Here is a 27340-nt window from a genome sequence, read left to right on the forward strand (position 1 = left end):
TCCGGCCAAGTTTATAAGGGGAATTGCTTTTCTGTATGTATAACTGACAGGCATGCTAAGCTATGTAAATCTGGCCGAAGTTATTACTGACCGACTATATAAAGGAGGACTGTCATGTGAGAAAATCCATAGGGCCGACCGGTCATATGCTGAAAGACTTGTACTGAGTGGACCCTTACTCCAGCCGGACGTATGATTGACTGGATCTGTGAAATGTCAGACGTCCCTTAAACTAGGTCGATTATCGAATGATCCGATATACGCTAGATGTCTTGATATAGGAAGCGTTAGATACCTTAGGTTCAACCGGCTTATAGGTTGGTTGTCCTCGTATTAAAGGTCTTAGCGTTGGGCAAATAACAAAGTCTCATGGAGAATGAAACATTGGCTGTCATCTCCTTTTGATTTTGACTTTAACTTTGACTATCATGTCATCTTGATTTTAATTGTCATGTCACCTTAACTGTCATATTATTTTGACTTTGATTATCATGTCATCTTGACTGTCAAATCATACTTGGGTCTGCCGGTAAATCGTAACATCTCATGTAAATATATATGTAGGTAAATAATAACTGGGGCATCCAAGACAGATGACTTTGATAGTTAAAAGGGTGGCCGGACTAAATTTGGACGACCCCAGATGTGAGAGTCGTCCATACTGGACACCCTATATAAATACACTCAACTAATATCATTCTCCATCAACATTAAGAGCAATTAATCAAAACCCTAAATGTGTCAGCATGTAGCTGAGTAGCTATTTATGCAGAGAACATGCATGCATGCATGCATGCAGCAGCCTGTATCACTGCTGCAATATCGCCCCCCTGCTAAATTCCGGAGTCCAAAAAGCTGAACCCTTCTTCTGATCGTATTCCGGCGGAGACGTAGATACATAGAGAAGGAACATTTTATCTTTTTGCATTATAAAAACAACTAATTTTCATTTAATTAATACTGAAAGTGCACATCAAAAATAAATAAGAAAAATGGCAATGGAACTCCCGAGGATTCAGTACTGAATGAGCTCATCTTCTCTGCAGCCTCCTGCATGAGCAGCGCCGTGACGGTTTCAATCACTTACATGATCACGCATCCCCATCAAACACCATCCTCCCTCTTTACTTGTCGTCTACATGTTGGATTGGCGATTGATTAAGAAGAGACACTTGTTTATCGAGCTAGCGATTTGGATACACTGGCACATAAGACCCACATCCACCTCATGCAAGCAGTGAACAGATTCGACAATTATTTAAGACAAAGAAACAAAGTGACGAGTTAAAATGCTGGCGACGTTTGTTCTTTTCCAGGGCACAGAGATAGAGAAAATTAAAGCAATGGCAGCATTAGAAAAGCAAAAGGAAGCAGATATTAGGGATGTAGGGAGTAGTACAGCATTTCAAACAGGAACAGGATGGTTTTAATTATACACTCATGATTATTGAATTGCACTACTAAAGCCGGCTATAAACTAGGACTATATATCCTAAAAGAAAGAATTAATAGCAATTGAACACACCATAATTATATTGCGAGTGTGATTGCGTTTTAGTTCCTTCAGGATTGGAGGCTCTGGAAGAAGAGGCTCGTATCGTGTAGTTCTTGGTCTTGGCTTTCCCTTTCTTCTTCTTCTCCTTCTTCTCTTTCTTGGTCTCCTTCCGCTTCTTCACCTCCTTGCTCCTCGCCCTCCTCGTTTTCGTCACCATTGCGGTCTAAATTTGGAGCTGATCCACCGTCTTCGAGATTTTCGTCCGCCACTTTGCCATTGAAGTCGAACCCGAACTTGAGGCTTGGGTAATCGGCGGCGGCGGCCGGTGGCACGACGATGGCGTCGAGTAGCTCGGAGTTGTCGGTTCTTTTATCTTCAGTGTCGTCGTGCTTCTCCTTAGGATCATGTTCTTGATCCGTTAACCTCTGCTTCTTGGGATTAATATTATTGCTGTCTTTGTTGAGCGAGGGCCTGGAGTAGAGTTGGTCGAGCTGTTGGAAGTAAGGACAGGTCTTGGAGTGTTGCGGTCTCTTCTTCCCGGTTTCTTTGGTCTTTCTGAAGTACTTATTGATGTTCTCCCACTTCTCCTTGCACCGCTTGGCGCTGCGGAGGTAGCCCATGGCGGTCATGGTGGCGCTCACTTCCTCCCACAGGGGACTCTTCAGCCCCGGCTCCTGGAACCGCGACTCAAGTCCACTGCGGACTCGGATCAACGCCTGCACCTCCGTCTTCGGCCACCTACTCGTGCTGAACAGCACCTTGTTACTTTCTTGATCCCCGAACGCCGCCTCCTCGGCGTAGGGCTCGGTTTGGGGGTTATTTTCGTGGTAATTTTTGTGTTCGTCGGAGAATTGGGGCTTAGGAGGGAGATTTAGGCTCTCTCCTGTGATCTTTTCGAGGAAGGCTATGATGGCGGCCTCGCGGGAGGAGGCGAGTTTGCGCTCGTGAGCGCGGGCCGCCGCCTCGCGGAAGGACTTGGCCGCCTCCTGCTTCCGCCACGCCTCCTCGCAGCTGGTCCGCTCCTGCTCGCGGTTCTCCATCGCCTCCAGGAACTTCCGGTGGAGGCTCTCTTGGTGGTCCATCAGTTGCTTAACCAGGCTCTCGAAGAAGGCCGCAACCGAACTCAGCTGCCGCTGCCACCGCCGCCGCTTCCTCCTCCTCTTCCCACTGCTGTTTCTGTTGTTGCTAATTTTTTTCCCTGGCCGCCCCGCCTCCTCTCCCGCCGACGTCTCCGACATTCCTCCGACACAATCGGCACCCGAAGGCAGGCCCGGAGGTGCCATTGCGGCGGCGTGCAACAGGGGGGTCTCATCGCCGGTGAGCGCGGAGCCAGAGCCAGTCCGATTGACGCCGCCACTGCTTCCGCCTGGCTTGTAGATGGCCTCTAGCTCACTGAAGATCTTGTAGTTGCTGCTCCCTGCGCCGGCATCCTCTTTGCTCTTCTTGGACACCTTCCCGGCGGTGTTAATTGAGATCTCGGGCTCTTTGTTCTTGCACCTTTTGCCATTCGTGTTGATGTAGTCGATATCCAAATCCAATGGCCTCCTGAAAGTATATATTCGCTTATTTTATTTTGCATTTACAAATGTATTTAGACGACATGAATGCTGTCACTTTTTAAATTTCTCTTTTAAGCTCCTTTTCTCTTTTCACCAATAATCATAAAAAAGCAAGTCTTAGGAATCAACAATTTCAGATGCATCATTTGATTCATTTCTCACGATCAATGAAGCTCCTAAAATTGTTCTTCAATAGTTTTAGCAGAAAACAACTATTAATTACGAATCGGTTAGTTGTTGATTACCAGGATAGCTCTTTAATGGAAGACTCATCGTCTCTCTGAGGCCAGTGATGAAGACGACTCTCCGATCCGTCGTCGTCTCCTCGCAAGATGCCATCCTCATCGTTGATCCCCTCGCGGCTTCCGCCCCCACTGCTCTCGTTCACTGCAAGCTTAAAGTTCATCGCCTCCGCCAGAAAGGATGGCGGCGGGCCGCCGCCGCCGCCGCCGCCACCTCCACCAGCTGGCATAGTGACACGAGCCGAAGAGGCAGAGTTCTCGGGGCCGGAATCCTGGTCCAGTCCAAGCTGCTGGTGGTGCGGCATCTGCATCCGCCGCGGCTCCAGAGGCTGGTAATTCAGCTGCTGGTGGTGGTGAGGATGGAAGAGCTGGAATTGGTGCACCGCCGCCGCAGGCGGCTGCTGGAAGAGCTGCTGGGTGATAGGAATGGAGTGGAAATGCGCGAAATGGGGAGGCAGCACCGCAGCCGGTGGCGGCGCCTGGTACTTGAGAGGGTTACTTCCACCGGCAGCGGTCGAGTGGATGTCGGCCGTGTTGGAGAAGAGCGAGGGGGTGCTGCCACCACAGCCTTCTACCATGAATTGCTGGATCTCCGACACTCCTCCATAACTCGACTGCATCTTTCTCTCTCTACTTACTACCTTCTCTTACCCCTCTTCTTCTTTAACTCTTGCGTATCTTTTGGTCCTTCTCCTTTCTCGAAGTCAAGAGCTCATCCAGATCTGCGCTGTTTTCTGGTCCTGTTTAGTCCTCAGGACATGAAGCTGCACTGCAGCATGGAACCTCAAGAACTAGCAAACAGTTTCTTGTTCACAGAGAGGTGAGAAGAGAAAGAAGCTGAGCTTCCTTAACAGAGGTCACAGCAACCTAGAAACCATTGTGAAGAGGGCAGGGCACTCTACATCTATGATCTGCGGTAGCTGCTGCTGCTGCTGCTGCTCGAGTCGTAATAGATCAGGGCAAGGAAGAGTGGGGCGGTGTAGCAGTAGGAGAGGAACACTGTGGTAGATAGAAATGGTACCATATGGTCTGACGTCATCATGGGGGCAAACCCTGAGCATCTCATTACAATCCGCATTATGATCAATCCGAGTGCTGCCAAAGATAGCACATGCAGGTCACGTGTTGAGGGTAGAACCCTGATTTTCTTTATATCTAGGGGTAATAATATACTCCACCTCAACCCGCTCCATACCAAAAATAAAATTTTAAAAAATTCATATATGTGAAGTGAATAATCTACGATACATTTTTCTAGTGCCAATTTTAAAGAATCAATTTGTTTTTTCAATGACACATTTTCTAATTTTAATTCATCAATTCTAATGTCATACGATTTAATACAAGGTACAACCAGACTGAAATTTTATTTTAACATAGAAACTTCTTTTTTGACATTTTATTGTTGTTTTCGTGTCTGCCAAGCGATCTATTTAATGAATTTACTAAATTAATAAATTCAACTTAGGAAGAATTTATCTCACCGTCTCAATTGAATTGTAACTATATGCTCCCCTTTGATTTCATGTCCCCATGCCTTCGTTGAATGAAGATGATATATACGTAACCATTAAATGTAAAGAAAGCTTTATTTATTTATTTATTTTTTCGATGCCCCTGCTTCATACTTAGATGAGTAGATTAGGCATTTGGTATTGATTACCAGACTAACAAGGTGCCCATAGAAGTTTAAAGTCTAATAGAAACTTAGTAAGAAAGAAATTTAAGATGATAAAGATTAATCAGACCTTAGTGCATAGTATTAGACACAGACAATCTAATGCCGGAGATTTATGGGTACTTAGTTGAATTTAAAACTTACACAGAATTTAAATTCAACTTACAGTCGGAATGACCTGAGCAGATAATCTCAGACTGCCAGTAGGGGCTGGTTTCCGTAACGCAGCAGAGCTGAGCGACAGGGCAGGTCTGTAAAGCGGTAGAGCAGGTCTGCAGGGCGGCAGACCAGAGCGGAAGACTAAATCTGCAGAGCGACAGACCAGAGCGGAAGACCAAGGTAGGTCTGCAAAGCAGCAGACCAGAGTGACAGAGCAGGTCTGCAGAGCGGCAAGGCAGAGCAGCAGACCAACGCTGCAGTGCGGAAGACCAGAGTGGCAGAGCAGGTCTGCAGAGCGGCAGACCAGAGCAGTAGAACAGATCTGCAGAGCGGCAGACCAGAGCAGCAGGTCTGCAGAAAGGAAGGCCAGGTCTGTAGAGCAGAATGACCAGGTCTGCAGAAAAGGAAGACCAGGTCTGCAGAGCAGAATGACCAGGTCTGTTTGAGCACGTCTGCAGAAAAGGAAGACCAGGTCTGGAGAGCAGAATGACCAGGTCTGCAGAAAAGGAAGACCAGGTCTGCAGAGCAGAATGACCAGGTCTGTTTGAGCAAGTCTGCAGAAAGGGAGACCAGGTCAGACAGTAAGGTCGGGCGAAAATTCCGACCAAGCAAGCTGATCGAGGCCTGCGAGTAGCAGTTTCCTTGAAACAGATTCGCCCACCTCCGGCTGTGATTCGAGGTTTACTCGGGTCGTTTGTTTCCCAGGATACAACGATCGACCGTGAACTCCACCAAGCACTGGCGGTCACAGCGAACTGAGTGGCACCTGAACGCTACCACGGGCACTCCGACGAGCAGGAATTGCGCGACAGAGGAGAGGAATAAGGCGGAGAGCTTCTGCTTGCTTCACAGTGTTATCTTCATAACCTTTTGTCTGTGGTCGCAACCTCCTTATATAGGAGCTCAAGACCAAAGGACAGTATTAATGATCCATTAATGATCATTACTCAACGCCAGCATTTCACTTTGTTTTGATTTTGTATTAATCTTTCTTTAATGCATCCGTTACACAAGCAGCAAAAAGATTTATGTGACAAAATGTTGGTTGTTCCGTTTGGGCAAATTTTGCCCCGACCGGTCCGACATTCGTGTGCGCAGGTCATGCTCGAGTTAACTTGGTTAAGTGCAATCCGAGCCCTGAATTTGCACCTCCCCCTGCGCACCCACGCATGAGAGAGAGTCTCTCCCTATGCATTTGTTCACATCCTCAATGTATGTGAATTAATATAAACCAACAAAGATACCAAGAAACTCCTAATGTGGGACTAAAGTCCCATGCACAATAGAGCTTCTTCTCTTCCTCCTCTTCTCCATTCACACTTATTCAACACATAGGAGGTCCAAGTGAACCATGTTAACTAGACACTTGGTGATAACAAGTCGTCCTAAGGGCTTCTATATTGGTGGAAGTTATTGGGTGTTATAATACTTAATTGGTGTTAAAACTAATATGAGGTGGTGCATGCACGCACCACCAGGTGAGAGAAATATGAGAGGACACAATGTAAAATAAGAATAAAGATAAATGGGTAGACAACGAGATTCACAAATAATGAGTATTAATATTAAAATAAATATGAGAAAATGAATATATTAATATAATGTGTATATGACATGTCCCATAATAATAAATTTTAATATTAAAATGAATGTAAGAGAATGAATATGTTAATATAATATGTATGTGACATATGAATCTTACGCTTTTTGATGAGGTGATGAGTATTATAATATCCATCAATACGAATGCCTTAATAGATCATGAAAGACTGGATATTAGACATGTGAGTAAAATTGCTACCATGTCATCGATTAGATTTTAGACGATTGATGGGAAATCCTAATTAAGCATGTAAATTAAGAAAGAGTGAATTTTAGATAAGTATAGAAGTTTTAATGGATTAAACTCTAAAAAAGAAAGGAATTTCTAGTGGATCATAAGTTGTGCAAAATGAATAATTAATGTTATAGATGGTAGGGATGGTAATTTCATCCGAACCTAATGGAGGATCTAATATCTAACCCGAATAAAGGAGGATATGGAGGGACTATCAATACTCGATATCTAATCCGATTATCTGATTAAATAATATATATACATATATTAAAGAAAATTTTCTTTTTCCAAAATCAATTTACTATTTTTATTGATATTAGTAGAGACTATATAGATATTTAATCTATTTTTTAATTATATATAAATTTTTAGTAGGATGTTAATTTTAATATGTTTTTGTTGAATAATAATAGTTGAATATAAAGAAGAAAAATTATAAGTATAGAAGATATCCGATTCTTTAATGGGTATGTGTATACCCATCAGATATCTTATACCCGATGGATATGAGTATAGAGAATATAGAATTTGATCTGAACCCGACTTATTGCCATCCTTAATAGATGACCCAAATGTGCCTAGCTCCTTGTGAAGAATCTAACTAAAAATTGAACTATTTTTGTTGAGTGGATAGAACCAAGAATATGTGATGTGTTGGAAATGGGGATAGTGGGGAACGTGGCCATGTTCCCCACTACTCATAATGGAAAATGTCCATTATGCCCCTGGTTTATTTCCCTATATAAAGGGGATGCGTCCAAGGATCAAAGAAGAGAATCAGGGTGCGTTGGAGACGAGAGTAAGAGGAGAATATTCAAGGCGGTGAGATTTGGCTTGTGGAATTGCGGAGGGCTTTCCGATCTTGTGATCGCTCTTCCGACAGCGAGTTTTTCGCCATTGCCGATTGCGGATCTGCGGGAGATCGCTGTAAGTTTTTACCGCTTTAATTTAATTTATTCGTATATCATGCATTTAGAATATAAATAAACAATGGTATCAGAGCACGTAGTTGTTTCTAAATGCATGATATAACCTTACGTTGAATTCACGACCGATGTGTTACAAGAAAAGCCAAGGCCGATGACTCTGTGTCGTTACAAAGGCTTGCCGGCGACAACATCTCGAAAAAGGGATGTAGTCAGCGACAAAGTCGCTCGCCGGAGGACACATTGCTGCTGCTCCGATGGAGTTTTGTTGCTTGCTGCCAACACATGGCCAGATCGCATTTATGTCGCGATCTTCCCCAATGGCCGACACCATAGGCTTTGAGGGAACGGAGTTTGTCTCTGATGGTTGCCAACAATAAGGTCACAAAGAGACTTGTGACTGGGTTGCAGTTCGGTGATCGAGTCGTTTTTTCCAATGTTAGCGCTGTTGCCCAAGATTGAAAATCGCGACGATTTCGTGATTTTCACTAGAGCCGGCGCTGGTCGACGATGCATCAGTTGTTGGGACCGAAAAGTAGCTAGAGGGGGGGGGGGTGAATAGCTCGTCGCGTGCTTCGTGGTTGGCGTTGCTTGTTTCTTCAAAGATGCGCAGGGGAAACACAAGAAACAAACCACACAACGCTAACAAGGTTGGTTTACTTGGTATCCACCTCACAAGAGGTGACTAGTCCAAGGATCCACACCTACTCACGCACCCTCCACTAATAAAACCCTCCTTTTCGGTAACTACCGAAGGTGAAGAAGCCCTACAAGTTCACACTACAAGAAGAAGGGGAAAGGATACAAAATACAAGCATAAAGCTTACAATGAGTACAAGAAAACCCTAACCCTAGCTTTCTTCCTCTTGCAATAGATCCGCCTCTTGACTTGGAAGTGTAGAACCGTTAGATTCGATAGAGGGGGGGGGGGTGAATATCGATTCAAAAAAACACCGAGTATAAGCGCAGCGGAAAAGTAAATGAACACAGTTGTTTTTACTTCGTTCGGAGCCTGTGACGACTTCTACTCGAAGGCCCGTGGTCCTTGACCACTTTCGTTGGGCAATCACTAGCAATTCGAATATGATTACAAGATGAATATAAGAAAAGCTAATGAAAAAAAGTAATACCGACAAGGAAATTAACTAAAAACCGAAAGAGCACTTTGTCGGAGCTTTGTTGGCGTCACAGCAGAGCAGCAGGACCAGCAGTAGGAGAGTTCTCAGATTGATGATTCATCTGAAGCTCCTGCCTGGGGCTTCTTTTATATGTTGCTCCGGGCGCCTGGATCCCTTCCGGGCGCCTGGAATGTGACGTAGCTGCACAAACCGTGATGCTCCACGTGGCGACGACTCGGCTGGATATAATTTGCCTTCCGGGCGCCCGGATCCCTTCCGGGTGCCTAGACCTCCGGGCGCCCGGACCACCTTGTTCCAGAAAACTCCCTTTTCCTGCAAAACAAAGTTAGTTCGAGGCAATATATAACCTGCAACATAGATTATTAGCACATTTTATAATAGTATGAATTAGCACAAGTTAGTATGACTTAGATTCCGTCTTTCCGAGACCGGAATCTAGTCACGATCTCGACTTAGATATCCGAAATGGATCTAAGCCGGATCAACGCCTAATGTTCCCTTCCCGGGAACGCGCCCTCGCAGTCACTCCCCTCCAGTGACTTACCTCACTTACCTGCCAGACGTCCGGTCAGCCCGTCGACCCGTCTGGACTTCTCGCCAAGCGTCCGGTCAGCCCGTCGACCCGCTTGGACTTCTCGCCAGCTATCCGGTCAGCCCGTCGACCTAGCTGGACTTCGTGTCAGACATCCGGTCAGCCCGTCGACCTGTTTGGACTTCTCCTGCACACTCGATCAAAGTGTCAGACAACAACAAAACTAACTTAACCTATTTGTCATTCATCAAAACCTGGGTTAAATCGTTAGTGCTAACCGCACCAACAATCTCCCCCTTTTTGATAGAATGACAACCTGGTTAAGTTAGTGAAAGAACGCAAAAAATAGGTACATCGGTTTTAAAGTTAGTTTTAGTGTTTTCAATTTGGTTTATCTAACTTAACCGCCTAACCCTCCCCTTTGGCATTCATCAAAAAAAATAAGGGTAAACAATCATAGTGTAGAGTTACTGAAAACAATACCACCTAATCTTGAAGAATAACTGAGTTTGGTTCAAAATTCAAGGATAAAAGTACAATTTTTAAATCCAAGAAAAAAATCAAGTTGACTTGGGGGAGACCAGTTGAATTTTGAAAAGTATTAATTTTTCAAACATGAAAAAAAAAATTTTAAATCAGGTTTTCCAAATCAGGTTTGAAAATTTAATTTTCAATAGTCAACTTTTTAAAACAGGTTTGAAAATTAGGTGGGATTAAACTTCACTTAGTTAAATTTCATTTTTGAAACTAATGTTTAAACATAAGTTAGTTTAAGAAGCATTTTTCAAACACACAAAGTTACTTTCTCCCCCTGAACTTGATACTTAAATTTAAGCAGCTGTCTAACCAATTAGGTACTAACTAACTATCAGAAGATAGTAGCTTTCACTTGGTTAGTCAGATTAAGGTGATTATAAACAGTCAGTGTATGACTTGACTGATGATCTTAATCTGATTACTGTCTGATTTGTATTTAACGTCCAGACTTATGCTGATGCACTGAAATAAGCATCTTAAGTCCAGACAGTTGGCCTATGCATCTCACCCCTTTCTATGTTTGTCAAGCACAAGCAAGGAAACCTAGGGTGTTGGTGAGATGCTCAAAAACTAGTCCTATGGGTACATGCTTTCTAAGGATTCAAAACTAGTCTAAGGCAAAAACTGTTTTTGAAAATCTAAAAATGGAAAGTTTTGAAAACAAACAAGTTTAACTTATAATTTGATAAAACCATTTTTGAAAGATCCTAGTCTATTGAGCACATCCCTAATTTTTGACGTAAGTTGCTAAACTCACTTTCAGGGAGTGGTTTTGTGAAAATGTCAGCTAAATTTGATTTGGACTCAATGTATTTGAGTTCAATATCACCTTTAGTAACATGATCCCTGGTAAAGTGGTGCCTAATTTCAATATGTTTGGTTCTTGAATGATGCACAGGGTTCTTGGTTAAGTTAATTGAACTTATATTGTCAATTAATACTTTTACATTTGTGATGTTTAAGTTGAAATCTTTTAGAGTATGCATCATCCATAATAATTGTGCAACACATTCACCTATGGCTATATATTCTGACTCAGTTGTAGATAGAGCAACACAATGTTGCTTTCTACTAAACCAGCTAACAAGTGATGAACCTAATAATTGGCATCCACCACTTGTGCTTTTGCGGTCTAGTTTACATCCAGCATAATCTGAGTCAGAGTACCCTACAAGTTCAAAATTATTGGTCCTAGGATACCAAATTCCTACAGTTGTTGTTCCTTTGAGATATCTAAAAATTCTTTTAACTTGTGTCAAATGGGATTCCTTAGCACAAGTTTGGTATCTAGCACACATACTAACTGCAAATAAAATATCAGGTCGACTTGCAAGTAGGCTACCTATTGCACTCCTATAATATTTTAAGTCAACTGATTTTCCATTTAGGTCATTATCTAAGATTGTGTTTACTGCCATAGGTGTTTTTATTTCTTTTGTATTTTCCATTCCAAATTTTTTAAGTAATTCTTTAGTGTATTTGTGTTGATAAATATAATTTCCTTCATTTGTTTGTTTGATTTGTAATCCTAAGAAATAAGTTAATTTTCCTACTAGGCTCATTTCAAATTCTTTTTCCATTAGATTAATAAATTCCTCTAAAAAATCTGAATTTGTTGACCCAAATATTATATCATCTACATATATTTGTGCAATAAATATGTCTGTATTTAATGATTTAACAAACAAGGTTGGGTCAATTTGACCTTGGTTGAATCCTTTAGATGTTAAGTAGGATGTTAGCCTTTCATACCATGCCCTGGGTGCTTGTTTAAGTCCATATAACGCTTTCTTTAACTTAAATACATAATCAGGGTGTTCTAGACTTTCAAACCCAGGAGGTTGACCCACATAAACTTCTTCTTTAATTAGTCCATTAAAAAAGACAGACTTAACATCCATTTGGTATAGTTTGAATCCCTTATGGGCTGCATAACTTAGTAACATTCTAATGGATTCTAATCTGGCTACTGGGGCATAGGTCTCATCATAGTCAAGTCCTTCAACCTGACTAAATCCTTTGGCAACTAGTCTAACTTTATTTCTAGTAATTTCCCCAGTTTCACTTAATTTGTTTCTAAATACCCATTTTGTTTCTATTATTTTCTTATTATTAGGTGGTGGTACTAGGTCCCAAACTTCATTACGCTTGAATTGGGCTAGTTCTTCTTGCATGGCTATAATCCAGTCTGGGTCTAGTAGGGATTCATCCACAGTTTTGGGTTCTATTTTTGAAATCAGGGAGATTTGACTCAAGTTCCTAAAAGATGATCTGGTTTGAACCCTTAGGTCTGGGTCACCAATTATTTGATCAGTTGGATGGTTGGGATTCACTCTTATAGTTCTAAGGGGTTCATTTTCTTGATGTTGTTCCTCTTCTTCATGACTTAGAGTCTGGTTGGTTTCTGGAACAAATTCAGGTGGTTGTGTAAGTTCTAAGTCTTGTTTAGTTTCTTCAAATTTTACATTAGTTGTTTCTTCAATTTTTAAGGTAACCTTATTGTAAATTCTATAACCTCTACTATTTAGGGAATATCCTAAAAAAATTTCATTTTTAATTTTAGAGGTGAATTTTCCTAAGTGTTCTCTTGTATTTAAGATAAACACTGGGCACCCAAATACTTTAAAATATTTTATACTTGGTTGTTTATTATAAAACATTTCGAAGAATATTTTGTTATGAGTTTTATTTATTATTGTTCTGTTCTGTACATAGCAGGCTGTACTAACGGCTTCTGCCCAAAAGTATTTAGGGAGGTTATATTCATTTAACATTGTTCTAGAAGCTTCAAGTAAGGTTCTATTTTTTCTTTCTACAATCCCATTTTGTTGGGGGGTTTTAGGGCATGAGAATTCATGATGGTAACCGTTTTCAAGACAAAAACTGTTAAAGTTGTGATTTTTAAATTCTCCCCCGTTGTCACTCCTAATTCTTTTAATTTTAATATCTTTTTCGTTTTCAATTTGTTTGCAAAAATTTGTAAAAATTTCAAAAGTTTCATCTTTATGTTTTAAGAATTTTACCCAAGTAAACCTAGAATAATCATCTATAATTACTAAACAATATAAGTTTCCATTTATAGATTTGACTCCATGGGAGTCAAAAAGGTCTAAATGTAGAAGTTCTAATATTGAGTTAGTTTGTGGCTGATTTGTTTGTTTGTGAGTGGATTTAGTTTGTTTGCCTTGTTGACAAGCATTACATATGGTTGAATCTAAGTTAGGTAATTTTGGTAAGTCTCTTACAAGTCCATTTAGTTTACTTATATTTCTGAAGTTGGTGTGAGACATCCGCCTATGTCATAACCAAGTTTCTTCTTTTTGTGTTAAATAACATTTACTGGAAGAGATGGTTAAGTTGATGGCATAGATGTTGTCTTTTCTAAAACCTTTTAGGCTTATTGTAGGATTATCTAGATGTTTGATTAGACACTCTGTGGATAGAAATTTAACCTTATACCTAGTATCACACAATTGACTTATACTCAGAAGATTATATTTAAAATTTTCAACAAGTAAAACATTTGTAATTATAAAGTCTAATTTTAATTCAATATTACCTATACCAATTACCTTTAGTTTGCCGTTGTTTCCAAAGGCAACTGTTCCTAAGCTTTTGTAAGTGAGTTGAGTGAACTTGGTGTGATCTCCAGTCATATATTTGGAGCAACCACTGTCCAAAATCCACTTGGTTTCCTACAGTAAGTAGGATTTAAAGTTAGTCTTTTTGAGCAAACGTTATTTAAGTTAAGTTTTAAAGATTTGACATTAATTTATAAGTTTAAAATTTTGAAATTAACTTTTAAGTTTAAAATTAGAATTTTGAAATTAATTTTTTAAGTTTAAAATTAGAATTTTGAAAATAATTTTTTTAAGTTTAAAATTAAAATTTTGAAATTAATTTTTAAGTTTAAAATTAAAATTTTGAAATTAATTTTTTTTTAGTTTAAAATTAAAATTTTGAAATTAATTTTTAAGTTTTAAAATTAAAATTTTGAAACTAATTTTTAAGTTTAAAATTAGAATTTTGAAATTAATTTTTTTTAAGTTTAAAATTAAAATTTTGAAATTAATTTTTAAGTTTAAAATTAGAATTTTGAAATTAATTTTTTAAGTTTAAAGTTTTGAAATTAATTTTTTAAGTTTTAAAATTAAATTTTTGAAATTAATTTTTAAGTTTTAAAATTAAAATTTTGAAATTAATTTTTAAGTTTAAAATTAGAATTTTGAAATTAATTTTTTTTAAGTTTAAAATAAAAATTTTGAAATAAATTTTTAAGTTTAAAATTAAAATTTTGAAAATAATTTTTTAAGATTAAAATTAAAATTTTGAAATTAATTTTTAAGATAAAAATTAAAATTTTGAAATTAATTTTTAAGTTTAAAATTAAAATTTTGAAATTAATTTTTAAGTTTAAAATTAAAATTTTGAACTTAATTTTTTTAAGTTTAAAATTAAAATTTTGAAATTAATTTTTAAGTTTAAAATTAAAATTTTGAAATTAATTTTTAAGTTTAAAATTAAAATTTTGAAATTAATTTTAAGTTTAAAATTAAAATTTTGAAATTTTTTAAGTTTAAAATTAAAATTTTGAAATTAATTTTTAAGTTTAAAATTAAAATTTTGAAATTAATTTTTAAGTTTAAAATTAAAATTTTGAAATTAATTTTTAAGTTTAAAATTAAAATTTTGAAATTAATTTTTTAAGTTTAAAATTAAAATTTTGAAATTAATTTTTAAGTTTAAAATTAAAATTTTGAAATTAATTTTTTAAGTTTAAAGTTTTGAAATTAATTTTTTAAGTTTTAAAATTAAAGTTTTGAAATTAATTTTTAAGTTTTAATATTAAAATTTTGAAATTAATTTTTAAGTTTAAAATTAGAATTTTGAAATTATTTTTTTTTAAGTTTGAAATTAAAATTTTGAAATTAATTTTTAAGTTTAAAATTAAAATTTTGAAATTAATTTTTTAAGTTTAAAATTAAAATTTTGAAATTAATTTTTAAGTTTAAAATTATAATTTTGAAATTAATTTTTAAGTTTAAAATTAAAATTTTGAAATTAATTTTTAAGTTTAAAATTAAAATTTTGAAATTATTTTTTTTTTAAGTTTAAAATTAAAATTTTGAAATTAATTTTTTAAGTTTAAAGTTTTGAAATTAATTTTTAAGTTTAAAATTAAAATTTTGAAATTAATTTTTAAGTTTAAAATTAGAATTTTGAAATTAATTTTTTTTAAGTTTAAAATTAGAATTTTGAAATTAATTTTTTAAATTTAAAATTTTAAAATTAATTTTTTAAGTTTAAAATTAAAGTTTTGAAATTAATTTTTTAAGTTTAAAATTTTTAACCTTATTCATCTCACCCGATCTATATTATCAATCAGGGAATCTTATGATTTTGTGAGATGAAATTAGATTTTTTACTTATGGAGTTTTGGTTTAACTTGTGTTAGATTCAGATTTAGCTTTGGTCTTCACAAATAGGCATTCTTCGGATAAATTTCTAAGCTTGGTGAGTCACATGGACATCATTAGAAGTAACCAACCTTTCGAGATTTTCCGAATAGTCCTATCCACGGAGCTTAGTACTAAATCTTGGTCTAACTGATTAGGATCCATTTAAGGGTAGCTTCGGTCAGTTCCACTTGGCCAAATGCACCAGATCGAAGCCATATCTTTCTAGACATGCGATGCCCAAGCTTCCCTAATGTACTATCATCCAAAAATTTCACCAGTACCATGATTCAAGTTAAACTTGGTCTCTAATTCTAATTACCCTGCCGGGTTAGTTTGTTTTGGGTTACCCTGTCGGGTAAGTTAGTTTTAGAGGTGCCAGCTATTCTGGAGCCTCCCCCTGAATTATTGGCCATTAATTTAAATTTTGGTTTTAGGTTTGTGTCGATTCTTTTTATAGTTATGGTTAACTTGGTGATAATTTTGTTGATTTTTAAGGTGTTTAGATTTTGAATTTGGTTTAGGTTTGTATTTTGGATTTTGGTTTGGTTTATTCGATTTTATATAATGTATCTTTTCTTTAGGTATATAATATTGATTAAGTCCTACTTGCGTGGTCAGACACGCTTTCGGAACCCAAGCTTGATTAGTTGATTTGTATTGAGTTATTAATGACTTAAAAGTTTTATTTGAGTTTGACTTGTATCCTAGTCCGGTTTTATTATAACATGCTTTTTGATTGTTCAGGATTAAGTCAAGATTTTTTGATCTTGTTGTGAATTTTTCTAACATTTCTTTTAAATTGTTAATCTCATTTTTTAGTGATAAATTCTCCTCCTCAAGTGTTAGATCTTGAGTTGGATTTGAATTTTTGATTTGTTCTTTGAGGTTTTTATTTTCCTCAATAAGTGACTTGTTTTCATTTTCTATTTTAATTAATTTACTATTTAAACAGGAAATAATTTTAAAATTTTTTTTGTTTAAATTAAAATATACCTCATTCGGGCCTTCGGAAACGAGTACGGACTCGTGGCTTGTTTCGGGTTCAGACCCGTCTTCATCTTCTGACTCGTCTTCTGTCTCATCTTCGCCGGCCATCAGTGCGAGGTGGCTCTGATGTTTCTGCTCTTCTTCCTCCGATTCGTCCGAGGAATCGTCCCACGTTGCTTTGAGTGCCTTCTTTTTGGTTGGCTTTGGTTTGTCGAACTTCAGTTTTGGGCATTCGTTCTTGTAGTGTCCCTTTTTATTGCAGCCGTAGCAAGTCACGTTCTTTTATTATGAGGGAGAACTGATCTTTTGAAGGTCCTTTTTGCTGAAGCTCCTTTTTCTCCTGGTGAATATTTTTCTTACCAAGTTCACCAGGTGTTCTTCGTCTTCAGAGTCTTGGTCGGAATCTCCTTCAAATTCAGGTTTGCTTTTCTTTTCTTTGGTGGAACCTGCAAATAAAGCTATACCTTTCTCGGCTCCAGCATTAGTTTGTTCATGTAATTCTAATTCACAAAAAAGCTCATCTAACTTTAACTTAGAATGATTTTTCGAGATTTTGTAAGCATCCAATATTGATGCCCACAAACTATTACGTGGAAAAGCATTTAATGCGTACCTTATTAAGTCTCTATTTTCCATCTGGTGGCCTATCGCATGAAGCCCGTTGAGGATGTCCTTGATCCTCGCGTGGAGCTGATTCGCCGTTTCACCTTCCTGCATTTTTATATTAAAAATTTTATTTAAGAGCAAGTCTCGTTTGGTTACCTTGGCGTCGCTCGTTCCCTCATGCAGCTCGATCAATTTGTCCTACAGCTCTTTAGCGTTTTTGTGTGGACCGACTCTGTTCAGTTCTTCTCTTGTTAATCCACACTGTAGAGTGTTGATTGCTTTATTTTCTGTTGACGCCTTCTTCTTCAAGTCTGCTGTCCAGTCTTCAGGATCTAGTAGATTCCCGGAGTTGTCCACTGGAATTTTGTAGGGTCTCGCAATGCTCATCCACTGGTCGAAGTCTGTTTTGAGGTAGACCTCCATCCTCTTTTTCCAGTACGGAAAATCGTCCCCGTTGAAGAGCGGAGGTCGTACTGTGCTGAATCCTTCTGTCTGAGACATTTTAGTCCTGCGCACAGACGAAAAAGAAAAGAAACAAAGAAAAATCCCAAGACTTGGTCTTGGATTAGTAGTGCGGGAAGAGAGAGATAAGTAGAAAAAAAACTAGATTCGTGTTGCACCAATTTATACTAATTAAAAAAAATATTAAAGTAATGATATACCAGTTTTAGAATTAAGCGTCGAACTGAAAACAAAAAAAAGAACAAAAATTTCACCCCCAGTCTGATTGGTGGTTGCACCAAATCAGAGCGGTACCTGCTCTGATACCACTTGTAGGACCGTTAGATTCGATAGAGGGGGGGGGTGAATATCGATTCGAAAAAACACCGAGTATAAGCGCAGCAGAAAAGTAAATGAACACAATTGTTTTTACTTCGTTCGGAGCTTGTGACGACTCATACTCGAAGGCCCGTGGTCCTTGACCACTTTCGTTGGGCAATCACTAGCAATTCGAATATGATTACAAGATGAATATAAGAAAAGATAATGAAACAAAGTAATACCGACAAGGAAATTAACTAAAAATCGAAAGAGCACTTTGTCGGAGCTTTGTTGGCGTCACAGCAGAGCAGTAGGACCAGCAGTAGGAGAGTTCTCAGATTGATGATTCATCTGAAGCTCCTGCCTGGGGCTTCTTTTATATGTTGCTCCGGGCGCTTGGATCCCTTCCGGGCGCCTGGAATGTGACGTAGCTGCACAAACCGTGATGCTCCACGTGGCGACGACTCGGCTGGATATAATTTGCCTTCCGGGCGCCCGGATCCCTTCCGGGCGCCCGGACCTCCGGGCACCCGGATCCCCTCCGGGCGCCCGGACCACCTTGTTCCAGAAAACTCCCTTTTCCTGCAAAACAAAGTTTGTCCGAGGCAATATATAACCTGCAACATAGATTATTAGCACATTTTATAATAGTATGAATTAGCACAAGTTAGTATGACTTAGATTCCGTCTTTCCGAGACCGGAATCTAGTCACGATCTCGACTTAGATATCCGAAATGGATCTAAGCAGGATCGACGCCTAACGTTCCCTTCCCGGGAACGCGTCCTCGCAGTCACTCCCCTCCAGTGACTTACCTCACTTACCTGCCAGACGTCCGGTCAGCCTGTCGACCCGTCTGGACTTCTCGCCAAGCGTCCGGTCAGCCCGTCGACCCGCTTGGACTTCTCGCCAGCTATCCGGTCAGCCCGTCGACCTAGCTGGACTTCTCGCCAAGCGTCCGGTCAGCCCGTCGACCCGCTTGGACCTCCAGTGACTTACCTCACTTACCTGCCAGACGTCCGGTCAGCCCGTCGACCTGTCTGGACTTCTCCTGCACACTCGATCAAAGTGTCAGACAACAACAAAACTAACTTAACCTATTTGTCATTCATCAAAACCTGGGTTAAATCGTTAGTGCTAACCGCACCAACAGGAAGAACCTCCAAGAACTTCAAGAACTGGCGTGGAGAGCTCTGTGGAGTTGCTGGTGAAGATCTGAGGTCTGTCGTGGAAGCGATGCCGAAGGAAATGAACGCCTGCGGCTTAAATCGACGCTAACGGTCGAATCCCGATCGATTGGAATGCTCCCAATCGACCGGGGAGGCTTCGGATCGATCCACAAATCGATCCAGAGCGCCTCTGTGCTCTGGAAATTCGCTTGGATCGATCGGCTGATCGATCCAGGGCTTATCGCGACATACAACACCTTTCCAATCGATCCACTGATCGATTGGGACCTCTGGATCGATCGACTGATCGATCCAGAGGCATTCTGTGCGCTCGCGACTTCCTCCCAATCGATCCACCGATCGATTTGGATGAAGGCTTCTCGCAGGGACACCCCAATCGATTGGCCGATCGATTGGGCTCCAGCCAATCGATTGGCTGATCGATCCAGCTGTTGGTTTTTGCCCAAAACCAAGTCCCAAAGCCCCCAAACAACATCCGGTCAATCCATGACCTGTTGGTTCATCATTCCTAGCCTCCGGTCACCTTTGACCTGCTAGGACTCCCTCACCAAGTGTCCAGTCAATACCTTTGACCCACTTGGACTTTTCTTCATCATGTCAAGTATCCGGTCACTCCCTTGACCTACTTGGACTTTTACCATATGTTTGGTCAACCTTGACCCATCTGGATTTCCCCCGTGCCTGGCTTCACTCACCAGGACTTCCAATCTGCCTAGCTTCACTCACTAGGACTTCTCCTCTGCCTGGCTTCACTCACCAGGACTTCCAATCTGCCTAGCTTCACTCACCAGGACTTCCAATCTGCCTAGCTTCACTCACTAGGACTTCTCCTCTGCCTGACTTCACTCACCAGGACTTCCAATCTGCCTAGCTTCACTCACTAGGACTTCTCTTCTGCCTGGCTTCACTCACTAGGACTTTCTTTCTGCCTAACATCCCAGTCAGGACTTCCCAGTCAAGTATCTGGTCAACCTTGACCTACTTGACTCTTCTTCAATCAATCTTGTATTGTCAAAACATCGAATGAAACCAAGACTCAAGCTTGGTCAACCAGGTCAGCCTTGACCCTGAAGGATATTGCACCAACAATCTCCCCCTTTTTGATGTTTGACAATACCACACAACCACTTACAATACCAATTATAAGTTAGGCTAATCCCATAGCCTAAACCTTCTTCATGCCACTAGGTAATGACTACATAGGTTAAACCCTTCATTTCTCCTCCTAAGAGGGCAAACTCCCTCTAGGTAATGAAAGCCTAACTTACTCCCTTTCATTCTCCCCCTATTGGCACACATCAACCCATGCCCCATTTTTGGGCACACATCAACAAAATCACTTGTTGATAACTCTCCCCCTGAAGAGTTGCTCATCGTTGTTCACAACTTCACTCGTTGTGATCAACACGATAATGAAAGTCCCATACCCTTCATTATCCTTCAACCTACATTCTCCTTCAATGTAGTTAAATGCCCATCCTTAAGCATTATCCACTTGAACCACTTAAATAATGAGAATATCCACTCCCCATTAAAATTCTAACGCTCAACCTTGAGCATGCTCTAAAAAGAAGGTTAACCACCTTCCAAGGTTCATGAAAAATAATTTTCATGTCTTTAACGAGTCCCTCCCCCTAAAGACATGGTGATAACTTTTGTCATTGCACCAACAATGACTTGGAATCCCTAAACCTTTAGGAAACCCAAATTTAGAAGTTTTTGAGGTTCAAATATTCAATAATTTGAAACAAACCTCAACCTAAACTTCAATTTAGTCTTCCCAACCAATCCATCCTTGTTTTCAACATGAAAACACCCTTTTTATATATACAAATGTATTTTAAGGGTTTGGAATGGTTGCATAGACTAATCATGGTTCAAACATGCTGAAATCAGGCTTTCCCAACCAAAATCAGCAACTTCAATCGATTGGAGTTGGGTTCCAATCGATTGAACCCGTGTGAATCGATTCACTGATCGATTCAGACTTCCTGGATCGATCGGCTGATCGATCCAGCGAGCTTCTGCTCGCGGGAGAACTTCCCTCAATCGATCGCCCGATCGATTGAGGTACTCCAATCGATCGCCCGATCGATTGGAGCTCTGATAGTTGCTGAAATTCCATTTCAGTCAACTTCAGAAACCCCTAGAAAATTCTACAAAAATCAAAAAATTATGAAAATTTGTGTAGACATTATTTAGGGTATATACTATCAAGGAAAAATAGTTTTCTATGAAAATGCATCATATTTTCAAAGATTGACATAAACTTGAAAACTTGCAAAAACTTTAGTGTTTTCTTCAAGTTTGTGTCTAACTATTCAATGGTGATTACTATCAAAAGATAGCCTTCAACAAGGTTTTCCAAAATTATTTTAAAAACATTTTCAAAATCAATATCCCATCATGTTCCTTGGGCTTAATGTGACTTGTACACTAGCTTTCCCAATGATGGGAGCACACATAACTATGTGTTTTGATGAACTTAAAACTCAAAAAAATGCACTAAATCAACATATTGAGTTTTGTTCATCATCTTAACATCTCACTTGTATCTAATGTGCACAAAACACATGCAAGTCATCTTATAGGTCTTTGTGAGATGTAAATTTTGATTTTGCCCTAATCTAGGGATCATGCATATCTTTCTAGGCATTTTGAGTGGTAAACATCCAACAAGGATGTTACTTGTTGATTCCACTTGTTTATAAATGCCATTTGTTTATACCATTTGTTGGTAAAAACATTTGTCCTTAATTCTAAGGAAATAAACATAATGCATGATAATGTTATGGCATACATCAAAATGAAATAGCTTTCAAAAGAAGGATTCCTATAACTACATGATGTATGTATGACATGACATGATATTTTTGTATTTTTCATGATAACAGATGAATGCAAAATACAAAACTAAATATGATGTCATGACATATAATGGGCAAACAATCATGGCAAATTTTAACGTAAATAAAATACCTAGATTACCTATCTAGGTATCCTTAAACCTTATCTAAGTTAAAATTAAACCTAGATTGCCCAAAAGTGCTTTAAGAGAATGCCAAAACCTAAATTGGCATTTCTAATTCTCTTGATTAATTTATGCCAATTGAAATTAAGCATATTCCTCAAATGTTGGCATATTTCATTTTCCCACAAGAGTAGCACTTTAAATTAAGGCTTAGATTTACCTTAAATTACTAAGAAAATACCAAAGTCCCAACTTGGTATTTCTTATGTTTCTTAAATTTGTGCCAACTAAGATTAAAATCAATACTTCTCAAATTTGGCACATTTCACTCTTCCAAAGAGCAAATGTAAATCCTTTTTATTTTCAAAGGTTTATAATAACCTTGAAAATACTCCTTGAGTGTCAATTTCTTCAAAGTTGGGTTAACTACCCTTCTTCTTAGAGTTGACACTCCCTAACCCATCTATGGGGTAGAGAAGATGCTCCTAGGAACCCAAAACCTATTGGTGCTCCTTGGATGTTCTAGGTATTCACTAGGGATAACTTCCCTAGATACCTTCATAGTGACCTTGTTAGGCTTCTTAGAAGCCTTGGTCACCTTTTCTAGGTAAACCCTAGGGATTGCTTCCATTGTGACCTTGTTTGTGACTTTCTTAGACTTCTTCGAAGTCTTAGTCACATTTGTTGCAAAAATACTCTTAGAGATGACCTCCCTAGTATTCTTGGCTTGCCCACTAGGCTTAAGGTTGGTTCTATAGCTATATGGAGCCCTATGGTAAGAAATTACATCCTTCTTGGTTTTAGGTTTGTATCCCAAACCCTTGTGACCATTGGATGACTTTGATATTTCTAGACCTAGGTTTTGACTCTTGGACCCTTGTGTCATATTTGTGATTTTTCTAAGAGTCCTCTCTAATTTGTCAAGTCTTGACCTCAAGACTTGATTTTCCTTCCATAATTCTTCAACCTTAGGTTTTTCACTAAAACCTTGATTTTTCTTCTTCTTAGGCAAATACCTAGAATCCTTAGAATTCTTGCCTAAATTCCTACTTACCTTTCTAGGCCTAGGTTGAGAGGTTTTAGCATGATAAGCTACATGATTTTCCTTAATCTTAACATGCCTTCTATTTTCATGATAAATAGCATTGAAATGATATAAATTAGAACTATCATGCTTTTTACCATTATTTAAGGGGATAGGCTCAATGAATGATACCTTCCTTTTTACCTTGGAGGCTCCCCCTTGAATTAAGCTTCCTCCTTGAGCCTTGACCGCCTTCTTCCCATTAGGGCATTGACTTCGGTAATGCCCCTTTTGATTGCAAGAGAAGCACACAATGTGCTCCTTGCTCTTCTTTGTTCCGGGAGCGGTCTCCTTGGGCTTCTCCTTGCCCTTTTGTGCCACTTGACCCTTCTTCTTGACCAATTTAGGGCATTTACTTTTGTAATGCCCTTTTTCCCTACACTCAAAACAAATGATATGATTTTTATTATTAATTGAAATATTTATACCTTCATGTGTAGGGTTGGCACTTTCTCCTTTGGATCCGGAGGTAGAAGCTTCCTCTTGATCCGAAGATGATACTCCTCCATTTGGTTTTGCTTTACTTGTGGAGGTGGAAGCTTCTTCATCCTCTTCTTCTTTTGATCCGGACGTGGAGGCTTCTCCTTCTTCTTGATCCGGTGTCACCAAAAGTTGCTCCCCCTCAATCCTAGAGGTGGAGGCTTCTTCATCTTCATCTTGTATATGGAACAAGGAGTATGCTCCCTCCTTGCCCTTTTCATTGCATTCCTCTGAAGATGAAGCTTCTTGGACTTCTTCTTTGGAAGTTGAGCATCTCTCAACTTCGGAGTCCTCCTCTTGGTCTTGCTCCAATGAGTCGCCCTCTTTGGATTTCTCTTGATTCGGTACAGTGGAGGGTTCTTCATGGAGCTTAGCCAACTTGCTCCAAAGCTCCTTGGCATCTTTGAATTGTCCAATTTTGCATAGAATTGTGCTAGGCAATAAATTAACCAATAGTTTGGTTACCTTGTCATTTACTTCGCACCTTTGGACTTGCTCCGGGCTCCATTTGCTTTTCTTGAGGACTTTGCCCTTTGAGTTCGTTGGAGCTTCGAAGCCTTCCATAAGAGCAAACCATTGCTCTATCTCCACCATCAAGAAATTTTCGATCCTTGATCTCCAAAGATCGAAGCTTGTCATTGTGAATGGTGGAGGCACCCGTGTGTCAGATCCAAGTCCATCTTGGAATTGCATCTTGAAGTTGAGCTTCTTGAATTCTTTGACTTTGATGAATTTGCTCCAACTTCTTCACCCTCTAGCTTTGTTTGTTTTGTTTGCCCCTTCCGGCGATGATTCCGGTGAAGAGCGACCTTGCTCTGATACCACTTGTTGGGACCGAAAAGTAACTAGAGGGGGGGGGGGGGTGAATAGCTCGTCGCGTGCTTCGTGGTTGGCGTTGCTTGTTTCTTCAAAGATGCGCAGCGGAAACACAAGAAACAAACCACACAACGCTAACAAGGTTGGTTTACTTGGTATCCACCTCACAAGAGGTGACTAGTCCAAGGATCCACACCTACTCATGCACCCTCCACTAATAAAACCCTCCTTTTCGGTAACTACCGAAGGCGGAGAAGCCCTACAAGTTCACACTACAAGAAGAAGGGGAAAGGATACAAAATACAAGCACAAAGCTTACAATGAGTACAAGAAAACCCTAACCCTAGCTTTCTTCCTCTTGCAATAGATCCGCCTCTTGACTTGGAAGAACCTCCAAGAACTTCAAGAACTGGCGTGGAGAGCTCTGTGGAGTCGCTGGTGAAGATCTGAGGCCTGTCGTGGAAGCGATGCCGAAGGAAATGAACGCCTGCGGCTTAAATCGACGCTAACAGTCGAATCCCGATCGATTGGAATGCTCCCAATCGATCGGGGAGGCTTCGGATCGATCCACGGATCGATCCAGAGCGCCTCTGTGCTCTGGAAATTTGCCTGGATCAATCGGCTGATCGATCCAGGGCTTATCGCGACATACAACACCTTCCCAATCGATCCACTGATCGATTGAGACCTCTGGATCGATCGACTGATCGATCCAGAGGAATTCTGTGCGCTCGCGACTTCCTCCCAATCGATTTGGATGAAGGCTTCTCGCAGGGACACCCCAATCGATCGGCCGATCGATTGGGCTCCAGCCAATCGATTGGCTGATCGATCCAGCTGTTGGTTTTTGCCCAAAACCAAGTCCCAAAGCCCCCAAACCAACATCCGGTCAATCCATGACCTGTTGGTTCATCATGCCTAGCATCCGGTCACCTTTGACCTGCTAGGACTCCCTCACCAAGTGTCCAGTTAATACCTTTGACCCACTTGGACTTTTCTTCATCATGTCAAGTATCCGGTCACTCCCTTGACCTACTTGGACTTTTACCATATGTTTGGTCAACCTTGACCCATCTGGATTTTCCCCGTGCCTGGCTTCACTCACCAGGACTTCCAATCTGCCTAGCTTCACTCACTAGAACTTCTCCTCTGCCTGGCTTCACTCACCAGGACTTCCAATCTGCCTAGCTTCACTCACCGGGACTTCCAATCTGCCTAGCTTCACTCACCAGGACTTCCAATCTGCCTAGCTTCACTCACTAGGACTTCTCCTCTGCCTGACTTCACTCACCAGGACTTCCAATCTGCCTAGCTTCACTCACTAGGACTTCTCTTCTGCCTGACTTCACTCACCAGGACTTTCTTTCTGCCTAACATCTCAGTTAGGACTTCCCAGTCAAGTATCTGGTCAACCTTGACCTACTTGACTCTTTTTCAATCAACCTTGTATTGTCAAACATCGAAACTAAAACCAAGACTCAAGCTTGGTCAACCAGGTCAGCCTTGACCCTGAAGGATATTGCACCAACATCAGTGGCCTGCTGGCGACCGTGTCCGTCGCGGTTGTGTGGCATGTGCAGCGTATGCAGCGTGCGAACGTGGGCAGCAATGCGGCGGAGAAAACGGCGATGTGAAGAAATAGCGAAGCACAGTAACGTGAGGAAAAGTTTGATTTAAATAAATCAAATAAAAAAAAAACGTGAGCGAAAATGTCGCATGCAGTTAAAAAAAAAACTAAACTTTTTTGCAGATTTTTTTTTTTGCTTACGTGTTAAAAAAAAAAAATTGCATGCGTACTGTACATGTTAATGTATGCCTACTGTAACAGTAGTTTTTTTGGGTGCATGCAATAATTAATTGAATATTAGTTTCAATTAATTTCCATTTATAATAAGTGGTCTAGAGTAATTTTGGTCCATTTAGATCCGGTTCAGGTTTAAATCATTAGTTGGTTTAACCGAACCAATTTGATCCAAACCTGAAATCAATTTGGGTTAATTAATTGGACTTGGACCAAATATGATCAAATGACCAGATTTGTTTTATTAGGTCAGATTTGATCAAAACAATTAGATTTGTTCTAATTGGTCGGACTTAAACCAATGGACATTGGTTTGATCAAACGGACCTGAGTTTGATCAATAAGTCTGAAATTGGTAAAAATGGACTTAAAGAAAAAGTAACAGAACATAGGCACAAAATTCCTGTCCAATTAGATTAGTTCTAATTAAGGACAATGGACCAAGTTTAGGATCTGGATCCCTAATCAACTGATTCAATGGGTCTGACCAATTAGATTAGTTCTAATTGTCGACTTAAACTCCTGAAAATCGAGAAGATTTGTTTTTCTTGATTTATTATGTTGGTACTATTCCTGTATAAATTGAAATAAGCCGATTTTGTACTGGTTAGTCAGTTTTGTACTGACTTATTTATTTTCAATTTTTCAGATGGCACGGACGATTACCACATTGATTCGTCGCGAAGTGCGACGAAATCAGCTCAGGGAGGAGATTCAGGAGATAGAGTATAACTCTGCTTATGGAGTCGACGGACACATTGGACGGTTTGATGATCTGTTTTGGAAACTTGAGCGAGAAGAGTTTCCAGTCCTGGATAGTTATAGGATTTGGGTTTTGATGCAATCATTGCCAGAAAATCCTAGGATGATAGCAGACTATATTTGGGGGCGTCATCAAGGACGCGTCACATATTCTGTATTATGTGAGGAGCTGCTTCATTATTTGACTGAAGAGGATCCGGAAGAGTTCAAAGAGGACCCGGAAATGATCGAGGAGGAACCAGAAGAGGATCCAATTGTGGATCCAATAGAGAACCTTGAAGCTATCCTGCCTGTGATTACCCCAAATGAGTCTAGGCTG

At 39.6% G+C, this 27340-nt stretch overlaps 1 protein-coding gene across 1 annotated transcript; it reads right to left on the minus strand.

Annotated features, from left to right (window-relative positions):
- Positions 1-1326: 1326 nt before the first annotated feature.
- LOC122024155 (trihelix transcription factor GTL1-like) lies at positions 1327-4323 on the minus strand. The gene is made up of 2 exons (XM_042582709.1): positions 3300-4323; positions 1327-3040 (listed from the first exon to the last, which is right to left on the minus strand). Exons 1-2 carry the CDS (start codon positions 3914-3916, stop codon positions 1564-1566), a joined length of 2094 nt encoding a protein of 697 aa, XP_042438643.1. The 5' UTR covers positions 3917-4323; the 3' UTR covers positions 1327-1563.
- Positions 4324-27340: the final 23017 nt, after the last annotated feature.

The sequence above is a fragment of the Zingiber officinale genome, chromosome 9B, assembly GCF_018446385.1.
Source record: "Zingiber officinale cultivar Zhangliang chromosome 9B, Zo_v1.1, whole genome shotgun sequence".
NCBI lineage: Eukaryota > Viridiplantae > Streptophyta > Magnoliopsida > Zingiberales > Zingiberaceae > Zingiber > Zingiber officinale.

Excerpts from the sequence above, each read along its gene's own strand:
- LOC122024155 (XM_042582709.1), bottom strand. The coding sequence starts at position 3,916 with ATGCAGTCGAGTTATGGAGGAGTGTCGGAGATCCAGCAATTCATGGTA. Across the intron at positions 3,041-3,299 it reads TCCATTAAAGAGCTATCCTG|GAGGCCATTGGATTTGGATA; the intron begins GTAATCAACAAC and ends ATATACTTTCAG.